The 18,275-nt window shown below is 40.8% G+C and overlaps 1 protein-coding gene across 9 annotated transcripts in view; it reads left to right on the plus strand.

Moving 5' to 3' along the window:
- The window catches only part of DMXL2 (Dmx like 2), a 90,911-nt gene that overhangs the window by 18,011 nt on the left and 54,625 nt on the right, over positions 1-18,275 (plus strand). For all 9 annotated transcript variants that reach the window (XR_003092652.1, XM_025197014.1, XM_014517050.2 and 6 more), the window contains 6 exons: positions 1,029-1,256; positions 5,900-6,177; positions 6,377-7,073; positions 11,625-11,746; positions 15,398-15,487; positions 17,503-17,620. Coding sequence is in view for 8 of the 9 variants with exons in the window: in XM_025197014.1 (XP_025052799.1) it covers positions 1,029-1,256; positions 5,900-6,177; positions 6,377-7,073; positions 11,625-11,746; positions 15,398-15,487; positions 17,503-17,620 (1,533 nt within the window). In the remaining variant the exon portion in view is untranslated. The remainder of the gene's footprint in view (positions 1-1,028; positions 1,257-5,899; positions 6,178-6,376; positions 7,074-11,624; positions 11,747-15,397; positions 15,488-17,502; positions 17,621-18,275) is intronic.

Below are 18,275 nucleotides of genomic sequence, written 5' to 3' on the forward strand. Positions count from 1 at the left end.
TTTCCTGCCTATGCAGGGGGTCGGACTCAATGATCTATTGAGGTCCCTTCCGACCCTAACATCTATGAATCTAAGATTTGTTAAGGAAGAGAATTGTAGGGTTATATCACTGTGTATCAGATTTACAAAACTCAAGTGCCTAAAGTAGTGACATAAATAGTTTATCAAATGTCCGTGGTATTCTTGTCAAGAGTTAAAAAATGTATGCTTCGTTATTTAAGACATCCTTAATTCTGACCCAAAAAACTTTCTGTTCCACACTAACAAAATAGAAGCCAGAACAAAATTATTTTGGGGTAAAATTATATATTATAAATTAAAGAAGAATACTGAATTTCAAGTGTAAGTTAATATATGTATATGTATTTGTATATGTGCATATATATATGTGTGTGTATATGCATATATGTGTGTATACGTTTATTTACTGATGGTAAAATAAGCTTTTTTAAATTGAACTGCATCTATATCATTAATCTGAAAGCTTCAACAGCAACTGCATATACTTTATTGTAGAAGTCAGTTGATAAGTATACAAACTGAATATTTCTGTTTGACAGTGTCCCTTAAAATAAATATTTATATATGAACTTGAACAGAAATGCTCTGAAAAATAAAATAATTAAGAGTTATGTTGTGATTAATACCTGCTACTGTGAGAGACATGATAAGAATTTTTTTATGTGGGCAGCCTAAGATTTACTATGCGTGTCTTTAATTATATAACTGATTACTACGTTATTGTCCTTTAAAAATGTAATCCTTATTGACTAAGGATTATTGTTTGTGAAATGAAGTTAAGTTTCCAGCTTCATAAAAGAACCCATTTCCATTAGTATCTCATAAATTGTCACATTTTATATGTGTATAATAATATTTTGCATGTGCACATATGTATGTGGTCTGTTCTTGGTCACAAGGATAAATAATTAAGGTCATGTGTTATGTGGCTAATTTAAATTTGGGTTTGGTGTGTTGTTTTATGTGTTAGCTGGATTTAAATTAAATGTTAGATTTTATTTCTACAGATATTCCATCAGTCTTGGCTGGAACAGCTTTTAATTTAGATGAAGGAAATGGAGGCTTTGTGGTTCATTGGCTGAATAATAAAGAATTCCACTTCACATCCTCGATTGAAGTATTTATGCAACATCTAAGAAAACTTTCTGAACAACAACTAGAAGAAGATGTTGATGATGAAGAGGAAGAGGAAATGGAAGAAAAAGAGAGAGGTTTACATATGAAACTAGATCACGGTTGGTAATCAGGTTTTTCTTTCCATGTCTTCCTTTGACTTATGCAAATAACATATGTGGAATAGAGGTGCACTGATAAAAGGAAAATTGACATTATCGGCAGTTGGCTATTTTTGGCCAATTTGGCTGATAATGTCGCCGATAAATGCCGCGTGAATGTGCACAGCCACAGCATGCACGCAGCCAGGAATACAGCCCACCAGGTTGGAGAGTAGCATCCAGCCAGTAAGTCTGGGGAGGGGAACAGGGATGAGGGGGGGGATGAAAGAAGCATGAGGGGGGCGATTGGGTCCCCCATGGTGAAGGAGGGAGTGGGGCTGGGGTTGGGGAAGACACTATGTAGCCAGGTTGGAGCAGGTCATAGGACAGAGCCATGGGCTGGTCGGCTGGGGGTGTTGGAGGGAGGGGTGGCAACTCCTGCTGCTGCGAATACCCCTGAGGGAGGTATTGAGGGCAGGTGACCCCCAGGATTTGTGTGCAGTGTAAGGGCAGGCTGCCTGCTGTGAGCTTAAGGCCATGGGCTCTGCCGACCTTTTTCCAGTGGGGGGGCCTGCGCTCAGGGCGGGGCAGGGGAGGTGGCAGTGACACTGGGAGGAAGGAGCCGCCTCCTAGCACCACCACCCACCCCACCACTGCCCCAGCCTGAGCCAAGTACAACCACAGCCCAGCTCCCTGCCAGGAAGAGGCCAACACAGTCTCTGGCCCCCAAGCTCACAGTGGGCAACCCGCCTTCTCCCCACATAAAAATCTGGGGGGTATGTGACCCCCTGTGACTCCTCCAGGGGTGCGCACAGCGACAGTCTCTACCCCCCTCCCTGCTCCCCCACACCCCCTGAACGAACCACCTGTGGCTCCATCCTGCACTCTGCCCCACCCCAGCTGTGCAGCACCTGCCCCAGCCCCACCCCCTCCCTCACTGTGGGGGCCTTGATCTGGGGGCCACTTCCCTTCCCTCCATGCCCCCACAGACTTACTGGCAGGATGCTGCTTTCCGAGCTGCTGGGGTGCATATCGGCTATCCGATTTGGATTTGTATAGGCTATCAGATTGGTATCAGCCAATGTGGCTGGTTAATAATCAGCCATCAGTATCAGCCAAAAAATCTTTATCAGTGCACCCCTAATGTGTAATGTCATTTACATATAATATATACATTTATACTTGAGATTTTATATGCTGGAGGCTGCAACCACTAGTATGCACAACAGGCTAATACACTGAATGTATCTAATGCTCCCTCTGTAGAAGATGTGATATACAAGAGAATGGTGGTATACATAGTACATAGTCTGAGGGAAAGGTTGGTCTATAAAATGAAAACCTATATTTTACGTTAGGGAAGACCGAAGACTGTTGCATGTCTGTTTACATGTTTGTAGTTGCTTATTCTGTCTTTTGCATTCTTTTTGGAGTCTCCTTGGGGAAATTATATAAATTTAAACTGTGCTTTTTGGAAGAATCTGCCTATCTAAATTAAATCATCTACCTAACATTATTAACAAAAGTTGTCTATTTTTCCTTTAACAATGGAAAGTGGCATTTTCAGACAGTAAGAAAAGGTTAACCATTTTGGGTCAGTACCTCTGCTAGATTTAAGGGAGCCATAGTTCAAATATCAAGTGAAAGAGGCTGAGGTGGCCATCAGTATCTGAACTGGTTTCCTTCAGATTGTGGCTACAACCTCTGCCTGTTGTGATGGACCCATCTAGTTTTTCATCTTTCATTAAAAATATTAAGGCTTCACCCTCTTCCTCCTTCTCTTCTGCTTTTTTCTTTTCTGTGTCCATCAACCCATGACCTAATGGGAGCATGCCAGTAAACTTCTGCATTGCCATTCACCAACTTTCACACAATAAAAGCCACAAATGTCAGCCAGTTATTTGCTGAAATGTCCATGGTGTTGAGTTGTTCCAAAAATCTAACTACTCACTGTGGCTGAAAACAATCCTTGAAATTTCTGAACAAGTTAGTCTTTTAAGGTGCCATCCTGCCCAGCCTTCCATCTGACTGCAAACTAACTACCTCTTACTAATCTCTGAAATCTGAAGCCAGTGTTACTGATAAATTGCCTCAGTGTGAAGACAGCCTGAAACAATATGCAGGGAAGGGCCGGGGGTCATACATGGTAAAGTGCCCAAGTATAGTTGGTCTAATAAAAGATATCAGATCTACCCAAAGAACCTTGTCTACCAATATTTCTAGACCAACACGGCTACAACCAACACCCAAGTACAGTTGAGATTCTGTGTGATTTTTGGAGAATGTGTTAAGCCAGGCATGGTTTCAGGCCAGGCATTATGTTTTAGGCAACATTGAACCAACAGACTTTTCAGTGCTGCTCAACAACAATAAATTCATTACTGTAGTAGTTCTTCTTCACTTACACTTAAGAAGTGAGAGTCAGAATGTACTGCAGTATTAAGATATGCTGGCCTTTACAGATATTCCGAAAGGTTAGGAAGCACCATGATGTAGTACAGGGGGTCAGCCACCCTTTAGCAACAGCAGGCCAAATTAATGCAGCTCAGTTCAAAGGTTTGGTAGGCTGGAGTATGCTATTTATGTCTATCTACTTTTTAAGATTTTTTTTTTATGCTATAGATGAAACTGATGGGGAAAAATGACAAATTCTAAAATAAGAAACATTTGTTTCAGAGCCAGGTAAGTTTGTTTAGTGGCAACAAACTGCTGACAACAAGCAGATTTTTCTGAGCAAGGGCATCAGTGTAATACTTAAGGACAATGCAATTCCTACACTGTACACACAGTAGTTTTTCTTATAACTTATAAAATACTGCACATTTTATCATGGTCACTTTGCTTTAAACCACTATAATAATTTTAGGACAAGGATCAAGCTTGTAGTGTTGGAATAAAAAAGAAATGTTAGTATAGTTGATCGGAGTAATCTCTCTATCTTATCAGAGAGGATTTATTTACTTCCTTAAATGCATAGATTTTGTAGATTACAAATAATATTACATGTTGCTTTAGTGCCTGGTAGTCCCAGTCAAGAACCAGCACCTTACTGTGTGTGGTAGGCACTATAACAGGCACAGAACAAAGGATGGTTCCTGCTTTTAAGGCAGACATAGTTCTTTGGGTAGATCTTTTATCAGACCAACTAAATATTTGGAAAAAACGTTCTTTCCAAGCTTTCAAGCACAAACACCCTTCTTCAGGCATAGAGAGATTTAGTTTGTGTTTGTGTGCTCTCCCGGGTAGAATGGAAATGAATACGCAGAATGCAGGTCTGTGAAAATGCAAATGCCTGGCAGAGAGGATCTGAGGGAATGGGAGACAATAGGTGAGAGGCAGGGGGCAGGAGGAATGTAGAACTGGTGATAGAATATAGCTGGTAAAATGCAGACAGGTTACCTGGGGTTATCAAATGGCAAGCATGCTATAATGTGCCATAAATGTCTATATTTAGTCCATGGTTTTTTGTATTCAGTAGATTTATAAAGTGAAGTTCATAGGCTCATCTATGAAAGGTGTTTTGTAAATATCCTTTGAGGATTAGAACTGAGAGATTGGAGAGAGAGTGGTTGTCTTGAGAGAAGTGTGCACCCACAGGTAGTTGGGTATTTTTGTCTTTGATAGATTTTCAGTGTGCATTCATTCTGGTATGCAGTTGTTTCATTTCTCCTACATATTTTCCATCAGGGCATTTAGTGCACTGGATGTGATATATTACATTTCTGGAGGTGCAGATGTAAGATCCAGGAATGATGATGGATCTGTTGTTGAGTGTTGTTGCTGTATTAGAGATATGTTGTCAGGTTTTACATTTTTTGTCCCGGCATGGTATGGATCCATTCAGTGTGCTATGGGCCATAGGAAACATGCTTCTGGTTATGAGGTTGGCTAGGTGTGGTGCTTGTTTAAAGGCAAGAATGGTGGTTCCAGGAAGATCTCTTTGGGAATTGGGTCCTCCTCTAGTTTGGGCTGCAATTGTTTGAGGATTTTCCTTATAGGTTCCAGGGAAGGATGGTTGGTATTGTCATAACCAATCGTGTGCAATTCGTGGGGATTTTCTTTTTGTACCACAGCAGTTCTTCACGTGGTATCCAGGCGGCTCTTTCAAAAGTACAGTCAATGTAAAACCTGCCAACACATCTCCAACATTCCCACAATAACTATGCCGTGCAACAGAACCATTGTCATTCTTGGATCGTAGACCCACATTTTGCATATTGGCTTCCATTCTACGCAGGAGAGCACACAAACACCAACAGGCTCTCCATATGCCTGAAGAAGGGTGTTTGTGCTAGGGTGGCCGTCATAGAGGACATTCCGGTTTTCTGCTACTCTGTCCTCTTTTGACACGAAACCTGGGTTTTGTATGAATAGAGGACAGAGGACAACCAGACTGTCCTCTATGAAGGCCACCCTAGTTTGTGCCCAAAAGCTTGCAAAGAACAATTTTTCCAACTATTTAGGTGGTCTAAAAAAAGATACCACATCTACCCAAAGACCCGTGTCTGCCTATGTCCTTAGACCACCATGGCTACAAACAACAGCCTTTCCTACTTTTAATGTATATAAGGCCTTGTCATCTTCCGTTATTTTGAATACAAACTGTGACAGAAGTCATGTTTGCTGCAGTATAACATGGTTTATGTATTTCTTGTCTGTTTTAGAAATGTCTATAGATAGAGAATCGGAGACGGGTACTGGTACAGGCTCTTCAGAACATGAAGAAGGAGAAAGAGAGGGGAGCCCCAAAACCTCTTCTTTAGCCGGCCCACGTATGCCACTTCCAACAGTTTTGTTAGATCGGAAAATTGAAATGCTTCTTACTGAGTGGAACAGGAATCCAGATATGCTTTTTATTATCCACCCTATTGATGGTACCTTTTTAGTGTGGCATGTAAAATATTTGGATGAATACAATCCAGGCATTTTCCGACAAGTTCAGGTACAGTGTTGTGGAAAGCTTCATATTTTTTTGTCTCATCTGAACAGATAGTCATTGAATATTTGCTATTAAAACATATATTTATCTGAATTTAGTAATACTTTCTCTTAGCAAAAATATATTATGACTTATGAGAGGTTTGTGTTTCATATAAGCTAGATTTTAATTAATCTTTTCACTGTTTTATACCCTATTTTAGGTTTCATTTTCTTCTCGGATTCCTGTTGCATTTCCATCGGGAGATGCTAGTTCCCTCAGTAAAAACATCATGATGTATGCTTGTCCTACCACTGCAAAAGATATCAATAATACTGCGCATCAGAAAACAATAAGCATTCCAAATAAGACTCTAGAAGTTAATGAACCAAGTTCTGCTCAGGATCCCACAAATGTGAATATAATTTCTCCGATAGTGATGATGGTTTCCAAACATATAGATGGATCCCTAAACCAGTGGGCAGTTACTTTTGCCGACAAATCTGCTTTTACCACCGTGCTTACTGTATCTCATAAATTTAGATACTGTGGTCACCGATTTCATCTCAATGACCTGGCTTGCCATTCTGTTTTACCACTGCTGCTAACATCTTCTCATCACAATGCGCTTTTAACTCCTGAATTAAACCATTCGTGGGACTCGGATAAATTAAGCAAAATAATGGATCCTGTTAAGCATTTGAAAGGTTCTTCTAGGCAGCAACTTAGAAATGCAGCAACACGTACGTTCCATGATCCAAATGCAATATATAGTGAGCTGATTTTATGGCGTGTAGACCCCATAGGACCTTTGTCATACACTGGAGGAGTATCTGAATTGGCTCGAATTAACTCACTTCATACCTCAGCCTTCTCTAATGTGGCCTGGCTTCCAACTCTTATTCCTAGCTATTGTCTTGGTGAGTGTTTCTGTCTTTTTTTTGATGCAACACTTAATATTGGACTTACAAATATAACCTATTTAAATGAAATCTTTGGGATATATTTATTACAGTTTGTCCTTACCATTAGGCAAAACAAACTCCCTTGTATTTGACTAATACATTTTTTCTTCTTTTAACATATCACTTAATTAAAACTATGTGTTTGAATTTGAATTGCAACTATTGAAGATAACTTTTATTATGGGAAACTTAAATGTTTTTATGGATAATTGTAGGAGGGTTTCATTATTATTACAGCTGATACAATATCTCCCATTGTCCTTTGAAGAAAAGTACTTTTACTGTGAAATAATTCTCACAAGCTCTTGCTTTAAGTAGGATAAATTCATGAAAGAATTAGAATCTGGTTTGTTCAGCAATTAACCTTTTTTTGTTTTTTTACATAATAAGCAATGCAATAAGAATGTAGTTCCAAAATTGATTTAGTATATATACTAGAAATCCAGTATATCTTAATCATTTTCCTAATATATAAATAATATTTTAAACCTGAGGCTTAAATCAGCTGCACTCTTCCATTTCTATGTTGGTATCTTCCATTTGGAACCTCTCATACATTATGGAAGTCCTTCTGGTAGCCTATCCTTTATAGAAGCCTGCTCGTAAAGCTGTGTGATTTTAATAAATAGACATAGTGTGCTTACAGGTGTTAAACAAAAAACAAAAATGCCAAGCCCAGCACATGCCCAGAAGAGGCATTGTGTTAGTTGGACCTGGCTAGGCCAACTTCTATATAGATCGGGCGCTTTAGTGGGGCACTTCTTGCACTTTTATCTAATAGCTGATTGAATCAGCTTTAGCTATACCCTCCAAAAAGCCCTACTGAAGTGCCCAATCTACACAGACTCTGCAGAACCAGGTCCAATTAATTTGCTGCTTCTTTTTTGGGGGGAGGAGAGTTTGTTTAATGTCTTTAAGCAGCCCATGACTTTTTAATGCTGAAACCACAAGATTTTTGTGGGGGCAGAGAATAGGATAAGCATTAGATCAATCAACTTCAGTAATATACTGTGCTACCTTCTAAAAAGAATGTTCAAAGTAAGCTTTTAACTGCTGAACTAAGGTGTTAATTAAAGATAAATTCAGCCACTGCATGTAATACTGCCATCACTAAAATGTAAAGGAGTACTCTTGTTTAAGTGATATTTGGTCTTCTGGGGTCTAAGATTCTCTCTTCCTCTCTTTTCTCAGTTTTCAAGACTGTAAAAATGACTTGAAAATACCAATAAAATCTTCACCATTTTGTAGTATTTTTATGTTGTAGGTTTCTGTCTTCCCCTCCAAAAAAAAACAGTTCAATTTTCAACACATTCTTTACTATAGATCAGGTGTATCAAACTCACCTGATTCTGTAGGCTGGATGAGTGGCTTAGGGCCAGTCTTCAAGCCTACAGACTGACCCTGTATACCACATGCAGCACATATCCTGGGCTGGCCCTGCATTCTATGTGCAATACACATCCTGAGATTGGACCTGTGTGCAGCATGCAGGGCCAGGACAGGGGCCAGTGGGCACTGCATGTGACATGTGGACCAGGGTTGACGACCATCCATAAATTTATGAAGAGTTTAAAAAAAAAAAAAAAGAGGTTCAAAATGCTGGTCCATAAAGTCTGAAGTCTGTTTAAAAAAAAAGGTGTGGGGTGGAGGAGGGTTTATCCATAAAAAAAAAAACCTAAGGAAGCATAAGCTTGGTTGAAGACCTATTGTTGGAATGAGGCAAATGTTGATTGAGTGGCAAAGCAGAGCAATATCACCTTGGGTGCAGACAGGAACGACAATTTTCACCCAATCTGGCAACAGAAAGCAGTTATAGCTGTGACCAAGCACTGCTGCACAGCTGCAGACATCTTAAAAAATGGCCAAACAAGTGAAAATCCAACCCCTCATTGCACGAGGTATCAGATGAAGATGTTTGAAGTGGAGGTGCACTGATACATCGGTCCGACATCAGATCGGTACCGATTATAAATTGGCTGTCTCATAAATCGGCCCAATGTGGCCAATTATTTGGCCAATAAATGCCCATGCATGTGCACAGCCACAGCGCAGCACATAGGCAGCGAGGAGCACAGCCTGGCAACATGGTCTGTTGTGGTGAAAGAGGGGGGAGAAAATGGGCGTGGGGGGGAGCAATCAATGCCCCCCTGCCACGGTGAAGGAAGAAGGAACGAGGTAGGGGCAGACGCTGTCCAGCCAGGATGGGGCAAGGCAAGGCAAGGCGTGGGACAGAGCCACAACTTGTCCACAGGGAGAGTGGCTCCCACAACTGCATGCACCCCGGGAGGGCATGGGGTGAGCGTGTACCCCCAGAAATGTGTGGAGCAAGGTGGGTGGACTGAAGCTGCAGGTTGGAGCCATGGCTGTCCCGGGCTCCTCTCAGTAGCAGCTGGGCTCGGGGTGGGAGGTGGTGGTGCTGGGAGGGGGCCTATGGAGGGAGCTGCAGCCACCCCAAATAGTGCCATATCCTCCCCATAGCCTCCTCCTAGTGCTGCCACTGCCCGCCCAGTGCAGCCCCAGCTCAACGCCTTGCTTCCATCCACGTGCCAGGCGGGTGGCAGCAGCCTGGGGATGGGGGGGGGGGGGGGCGGCGCGGTGGGGGGGGGGGGGGGGGGGGCTATGGAGAGGCTATCGCAGAATTTGGGGTGGCTGCAACCCCCTCTGTAGCCCTCTGCCCAGCTGCCACCTGTCCTGAGTTCAGCTCCCACTGAGAAGAGCCCAGCACAGCCCCGACTCCAGCCAGCCCACTCACCAGGCCACAAGTGGTTGCGGGAGCCACCCCCTCAGCAAGCTATGACTCAGTCCTGCGTCCTGCCTTTCCCCCATCCCATTATGAAGACAGCGAGCACTGGCAGAGAGCCATGGACATTGCTATGGGAACCTGGCTGCAGGCTTCCAGCCCACAGCTAGATTCTCCTCCCCCCTGGAACCAAGAGTGAACTTCTGTTTGGTCTGGGGTAACATAACTCAAGCTGCTTTGCAGAAAATGTTCTGAGTTACAGCTGGAAGCTGCACTTCTGTCTGCACTCCTTGTGTCTGATCTGTAGTATAGCTTGATGCCCTGCAAGCCGCCACCTGCAGCAGCCACCTGCTGTTGTGTCCTGTCAGCCTCACCTCAAAGATAGGCAGGACTGTGTGGCTCTGGGCTCTTTGAGGCACTGGGCATCATGGGAAAGGGGACAGTGGGGCAAGATGAAGCTGTGGGGCTAGGAGCTAGATTTTAAAAGTTGGTATTAAATCCCTAAATTTGAACCCAGCCCTTTCTTACTGTCATCCAGGGCCTGGCAGAGGGGGTTATTATTATTTTATGTACAACATATCAATAAAAAAATGTTAGTAAAAAAAGAAAAGAGGATCCACTTAGTAAAAAGCTTGCAGACTGGCATATGGGTCATGTGCCGAATGATAGGGCTGGTTCTGGCCTGTGGGCTGAATCTTTGACACTTCTGCCTTTGATATATTAATAGTGGGTCCTCATTTTTTCAGGAGGACTCAGTTTTTTCAAGAGTTTGAGATAAGTAGATTTTTAAAAAATCTCAGAATTTCAAAAACATACTAAAATTTCTCTCCAAATTCCAATTTCTATGCCACTATAATTAAGTCATGACTTAATGGGTGTCTTTATATGTGCAGGGAGGGGGCGGAGTTATTTAGAGCAGCTCTCTGGAGTTGCTGTAGTTAAAATGTCTGAAACATCTCGTATTCAGTGTCCCGCACTTCAAAATGGACACTTTAAAGCTCATTTGATGAGCTTTTGTTAAAAGTGCCCCTGCCACCATTCTGAAACATGGGGACACTGAATATACATGATGCCAGGGCTGCTGGAGCCTTCTAATTAGAATGCTGCAGCAGTCTCGATTAATCAAGTCTGCTGCTACCTGTTCTAATGAGAATGCATCAGGCACATATATAGGTGCCAAATTAGGCCTAACATAAAAAGTAAAGCAGAATTTTTTTTTAACTTAATAAACCCCTGGCATCAGACCTATTTTATAGATTACATGAAGGCACAAAGTGTAAGCATTTATCTCGTTTTTCATTGATGGTCATTTGATAAGTTTGTATACCATGTATAATGTTGTCCTTTCTCCTTTATATCTTCTAACAATAGGAGGTCATATTTATTTGTTTTCTTGTTTCATTATATTGTTGAAGTTCCAAGAAATAACTATTCATCTTTACACATGACAAGGGACTTATCTAAAGCAATATGCTTTTAATTACTAGTTCTGCTCATTTTGTTGAACTATATATATAAATAAATTAATCATCAAAATAAAATAGGAAATGAGGTTATTTCAGATTCAAAACTTTATCACCGTGTTTTAACTGTTTACTTCTTCCTGCTATTAAATAATTATTTTATTATTTTAAGTCTGTTACTTTAAAAATATTATTATTATTATGCAGTGAAATGGATTGTAATTGGTTATTTAATACTGTTTCAACAAAATATTGTCATAATCTGCTTTAATTCTAAAACTTGTGTTTGGTGTTTTGAATCAGGTACATACTGCAATTCTGCTAGTGCTTGTTTTGTAGCATCAGATGGCAAAAACCTGAGGCTCTATCAAGCTGTAGTGGATGCACGAAAACTTCTAGATGAACTGTCTGACCCTGAATCCTCAGTAAGTTTATATATGAGAAAAGCAAATCTAGCTCTCATTCTGATATTTTCATTTCATTTTACACACAAGTTTTTTGTGCAGTTATATGTATGGTATTTTAAACACATTTAACTATTTGCATTAATTTTAATAAGCACACCCATACCCATCAATTCTGAAAAAATTCTGGCTTTAATACTAGTATGCGGGGATTCAATAGCAACTAGAGTTCCCCCAAGGATTCCCCAAGTGGTAATACCAGATGTGCTTGAAGAGGTAAACCCTCTTTTTTTTTTTTTTTTTCCCCCCCAAGAAGAAGAGTAAAAGCATCTTAAAAAGCTAGTAGAATGGGGAGATCTTAGAGTTAATCAAGGGAATCTCTGGGGGGAGTTGATGGAGCTGCTGGGTAAGGGATTGCTAAGGATTAAGATTATCTCATATTCCTTCTGTTAGCTCCTTACCTCATCCTGTCTTTCTGTTGGCTCCAGTCATCCTGGTCTTTCCTTGGGTCCTGCTCCCCATTAGCACTTTTTATTTTCTTTATTTTTTTATTCTCTTTATTTGTTACAACTTCTGACAGAAAAGAATATGGACACATTCTTAGTATTTAATACTGGAGAAAAGACAGCATTATATTGAATCTCCTTCAAATAGAACTCCCATGTCAGAAGCAAAAGAGACTTACAAACAGCAGCTCCATTCTTTAAATAGATGTGCTAATATAGATTTAGGGCTTAAATATTAAAGATGAATTAGTCTTTTCCCAACATACATTCTTACCAGACACAGTATTCCCCCATTTTAAAGTGCAGTGACAAGAGTTGAAGCATTAAGGAAGAGTGAGCAGTAGATTGGAATTTCCCAATGTACAGAAAATCATGACTCATCATCAAGCATGCATTATGAAAGGAGAGACCTTTAAAAAACCAACATGCAGTGTCTATAAAAATCTATGTGCTATGAAGTGCTTTTGCTTGCAACTAGATGTAGACTCAAAACAACAAAAATGACAAATATTTCAGTATTCTTAAACTTCAATATGAACAGAAAGAAAAATATAACTCTGTATGCCAACAAGGAACTTGTCAAACTACAGTATGTAATCGTGTTACCCAGATTACAGGTAACCTTGTGGGTAAACTACTGATAAGAGAAAGAAACAGGTCAACAGCCCAACCTTTTATTTGCTTGCACTTTAAAACATAAAAACACACATTTATCCCAAAGTCTACTTACCTACCCAAGACAGGACAACATAGATTCTCACTTACACCTGCTGAGGAGACATAGAAAGAAGGTAGCATGAAGATTGGCAGTAAATCTTCCTGAATTTGCTGAGTTCTCCAAATTTCTCTCCAGCTTATACCCAATATGTATAGATGGCTGGTTCTAATATTTTAATAAATGGCTTTGTTTCACTGAAACTTTTGCAACTGGACTGAACCAGATCTCTTGAGGACTTCAAAGGTATAGATTAGTTGGGATTTATACCCAGTTAACTAGCATACTTGCAGAGCTAATGTTCCCACTGGGAGTCAAATTATTACCCCCTCTCCCCCCTCTTTTCTTTTAAGGAAAGAAAATGCCCAAAGCAGGTGTTTCTCTGAGAACAATCTCTGCTGTAACAATCTTTCAGTGAATCAATTATTTGGGATTTATATATTTGAGAAAGTAAAAGGGAGGGTTTCTTTTATCCTTTCTAAGCATCTTAAGAAAAATATGTATTATACATGGGTGCATTGATAAAAATTTTCTTGGCCAATACTGATAGCCAATGGTTAACCAACCATATCGGCCAATGCCGATCCAATAACCAATATTTAGTAATAGTGCAAGGCATTTTAAACTACTGACATAAAGCCTTTTTTTGTTTGTTTTGCAATCATAACACATACATACCTCCTGCCTACTCTGGCCCTTGATGAGGAAGGTGGTGACCACCCTATTCCCATGCACATCACCCCCTTGCCCACAGCTCCTACCCACAGCCCTGCTCCTACACAGCCCGTGCTGTCATCCTGAGCGGGCAGGTAGAACCTTGCACAGACAGGAGTGCTGGGTATGTTTGAAGCCCCAGAACGTGCCTCTGCCTCAGCACCAGCAGGCCCCATGCAGTCAAACTCATGTGGCTGCTGGGAAGAAGCTGCTTTTGCAAAGGCACCTGGTGCGTGGTAGAGCAGATGTCCCTTGTGCAGTGTCTTACCCCGCCCATGCTCACCCCAATGCCTCCATGGCAGCCCCAGTGCTCAGGCCTCTGGTGTATGCGTGGCATTGCCATGGCAGCAGCAGCAGGAGCCAATAATGAGCCTTTTGTTGCTGAGCTTGGTACCCTATGACTGCTCCCCGGCTCCCCCTATTCCCTCCTGCTTCTTGCTGTGACCAATAGTGGGGGCTCAGACCAGATAGGGGTGCACTGATAGAGATTTTTGGAGACGATGCCGATAGCCAATATTTAAGCAAGCAGATCAGCCAATACCGATCCGATTTCCAATACAGCTGCCTCCGGCTGGTAAGTCTGGTATGGAAAGGGAGGGTGGAGGGAAGGGGCATAGGGAGGGCAAATCAATGTCCCCCGCAGTGAGGGAGGGAGCAGGAGAAGTGGGGGGCTGGAGCCGTGGCTCGTGGTGGGGAGGCGGCTCCCACCACTGCTTGCACCCCGGGAGGGCATTGAGCTGGGGCTGCGGCTGGCGGCAGTGGCACTAGGAGCAGAGCAGCAGATAAAATTTGGGGTGGATGCAGCATCCTTCATGTGCCCGCTCCATACCCAGCCCCTGCTGAAAAGAACTCCACACAGCCCTGGCTGCAACCCGTCCCACCCCACCCAGATCTGGGGGGACGTGTTCCTTCCCCCTGTGCCCTCCTGGGGTGCAAGCAGCAGCAGGAGCTGTCCCCCCCACGAACCTTGGCCCGGGCAGTGCCTGCCTCTGCCCCCTCCCTCAACAACGGGGGGTGCTAACCTGCCCCCCCATGCCCCTTATTTCCCTACTTATCTTCCACCACACCAGACTTGCCAGCTAGAGGCAGCTCTCCATGCTGCCAGTTATGATGCTCACACAGGCATTTATCAGCCAAATTATCAGCCCCAATATTGGACCGATGTATTGGTGTACCTCTAGACCAGATTTACGTTCACCAAGGTGCTCCAGGCACATGGCCCTAATTACCAGCTACAATAAGCTAAAAAAGCCAATAACCAATAACATCATTTCTCCTTTCATCGGTGCTGATCCAATAGCCAACATATATATTGGTGCTGCCCTAGTATTATAGCAAAATAATATCTAATACATCTGGTTACATCAATTGTTACTACTATTTTAGGATAAAAGTTATGATATGGTGTATTTGGATTATTTAATATATGGTCTTCCCTTATGTCTCCTTTCAAGCCTTATGCTTTGTTTAATTGTAGCTCATTACTGGTTTAGTTAGACATATACATGGCTTCTTTTACTTTGCTGACTAAGCTACTTGTCACATCTGCAAAGGTTCATGCTGTGGTCACTCAGAAACAGGCTTTGGTGCCTTCTGCTTAGCCATACTTCTGAAGTTTGCTCTAGTCCCCTTGCAAATGGCCAAGGCTGGCAACAAAAGTATTTTCAGCTAGTTATAACTGCTGCTGTTTGAATAAATAATGTCCTGATCATTTAATTTATTTTTGCTATCTTTCAGAAACTGATTGGAGAAGTATTTAACATTGTGAGCCAACAGTCTACTGCCCGACCAGGATGCATTATTGAACTTGATGCAATAACTAACCAAGTAAATACCTCATTAACCATTAAGGGGCAGTAGATAAGTTTTTTTTATGGTTTTGTCTGATAATTAATCTACTGAAAAGAAATAGTAATTAATAGGTAAAGGAACGGACATTTCTGTTCAATCATAGTGAGCCCCTTGAGAACCACTTGGATTTCTGGTAACATATGATTAAATTATCTTCAAAGAACTCATTTTACTTTTAACTTGCTAACATGAAGATGCTATATTTCCAAGGAAAGTTTATAATACATGGTGTTTCCATGCATATTGCTTATAGAGAACTAAGAAAGCTTAAACTTAAAATCAGAGAAATATCTCAACCTAACTTAATTTTTTAGAAATATTTGAACACTTGAAATTTCCTTAACTGCCATAAAAATTGAGAAGTATTTTACTACAAGTCCAAAATCTTCTGAGAATTGCACCCAGTGAACTACCATACTTGCAGAGCTGATGTTCCCATTGCAGGGGTCAAATTATTACCCTCTCCTCCCCACCCCCACCCCCAGTAATTAAGGAAATAAAATATTCAAATCAGCTGTTTCTCTGAGATGCTGTAAATCTTTCAGTGAATTAGTTCAGACTAATTACTTTTCCCCATAAATGAATGCTTGTGAGTTTAAAAATAAAATATTTTGAACACTTTAGTTGTACAGCTATTTTTTGCTAATGGAAGATTTAAAGACCTAGGCTACAGTCTTATGAAGTACTGTTCCCCAGGCATAATTTTCAGTTAAAAATAAATTAGGTAGAGAATAATTTACTAGATAATTGTAGCAGTCAAAAGAAAAAAGAAATGGAATTACTCAGAATAAACCCAAATATTCAAAAAGTGTAGAAATCAGAGTAGAAGGCTTAACCTTTAGTATGGCTTTACCTTTGCCTTGGTAGCAAAGGCCCATGTCTTGAAACCTGTTGTGTACTTTCATAGCTTCTACAGTTTCACAGGACCTGGGGCAGCTCAGTCAGGATAAGAAGATTTACAGGTCCAATATAGACCTCATTTTATCTACAGCAAAGGGGACTTGTACAGCTTTAAAAATATTTGCAGAAATTTAAATGTGGGAATATTTTAATATGTATGATATTGAAGAATATTACATATCAGAGTATTTGGAGAAACTGAAGGAATTGTAAGAGGCTGAGGAATAATGAGTCTTTGACTCACTCTCATGTTACATATTACAATGATTAAAGATTCTTCCAGTCTTCTATGTACAATTATGTCTCTCTGTATTTGTAATGGTGCTCATGAAATCATGCATCCCTTGCTGCTTATGCTCTTTCATGAGTCGCTTGGCATTGGCTGATTTCATCCTGGCTGAATTTAAGAAAATCTCCATAGCAGAAAATGCTACTGCACGTTCCTCCTGGAAGAACGGGGTGGGATAGGCAGGCATGTGAATATTTTGCCATCTTTCTCTGAGCCACGCGTTGCTTGTCTATGTAGAAGGATTTCATTGCCAATGACCACCCCCATGCTGGGTGGGTGGGTCTTATTGCAGAAGAATCTATTGCTATGTAGAGAATGCATCTGTTAAGGGTTTCTGAAAGTTGGGCATTTCAGCCTGTTTTTAGCAGGCCTCCTTAGCAGACATTCAGCAGATATATGGAAAAGGGCTAGACATTCAACTTTTCTTAAGGCAAGGCAAGCTGAACTCATTTGGCACCTTTTAAATATTTGTGGCAGCCTGAAGGCGTATTCTCCTATTCCTAATTTGCCTGTTAATAGTTGCTATAAATATGCTTTGTTAGAGAACAGGGATAGCATAGTAGAGAGCTCACCAAGGCCATTTGAAGATACCAACTTTAGAAGCTTCTAGAATAGGCTAGCTTAAAGACAGAAAGGTAGCAGTCCATTTTTCTATGTCTATTAAATACAAAAAAAAAAATTAAAAATGAACGGGGACAGTGAGCAATCCTTTCTTCCTATCCTAATAGAAAGAATCAGACATGTATTTAATGTTGCTGTGCATGATGCTTCTAATATTGTAACTATTGTTCATTGTTTCCAGTGTGGCTCAAACACACAGTTACTTCATGTCTTTCAAGAAGATTTCATTTTGGGATACAAGCCACATAAGGAAGATGGGGAAGGAAAGGAAACAGAGATATTTTTCCAACCATCTCAAGGTATAACATAAAATTAGTAAATAATAAGATGCCTAAAATATTTATAAGGAATCTTGAGACCTGTCAAGCATCATTTGAATAGTATTATTTTTAACAAAGAAACGTTATAGTGCAAAGATTGCATATAGCTTACACAGATCTTATGAGTGATTACTTATGCCATTTTAATATTAAATAAATATTTTATAATTTGCACAACATAGAACATTTTCCAATTTGCATACTAAAATAGCTGTTCAATGTTTATTTTCACAGGGAAAACTGAACAGGTGCTGATGTAATATATTCATTTATATGTATGGAGTCATTGGTACTTTATAATTTAAGCACAGAAAGTAGACAATAGAAAGCTAAGAGTTAGCAATAATGAGTTCTAGTCCATTGGATGAATGATTTTGATTTTTCAGATAGTCCAGTGGGATATAACTAAAGAGCTGGCTCATGGGGCTGTACAAAGCTTCAGTAGCCAATTTGATTCGGAGGAGATTAGGCTCTGAATTGAATTGGGAGACCCATTAAAAGGTCTGAATTGAATCAGAAGCTTCTGAATCAATTTGGAAGCCTTCAAATCGATTCAGAGATTCGGGCGGTCCCCGCTTGCCACCACAGGGAGTTGGACCTGAGCTCTGTGACGGTATATAGGGGATTGGGGGGG

The sequence above is a fragment of the Alligator sinensis genome, unplaced genomic scaffold (assembly GCF_000455745.1).
Source record: "Alligator sinensis unplaced genomic scaffold, ASM45574v1 scaffold250_1, whole genome shotgun sequence".
Taxonomy (NCBI): domain Eukaryota; kingdom Metazoa; phylum Chordata; order Crocodylia; family Alligatoridae; genus Alligator; species Alligator sinensis.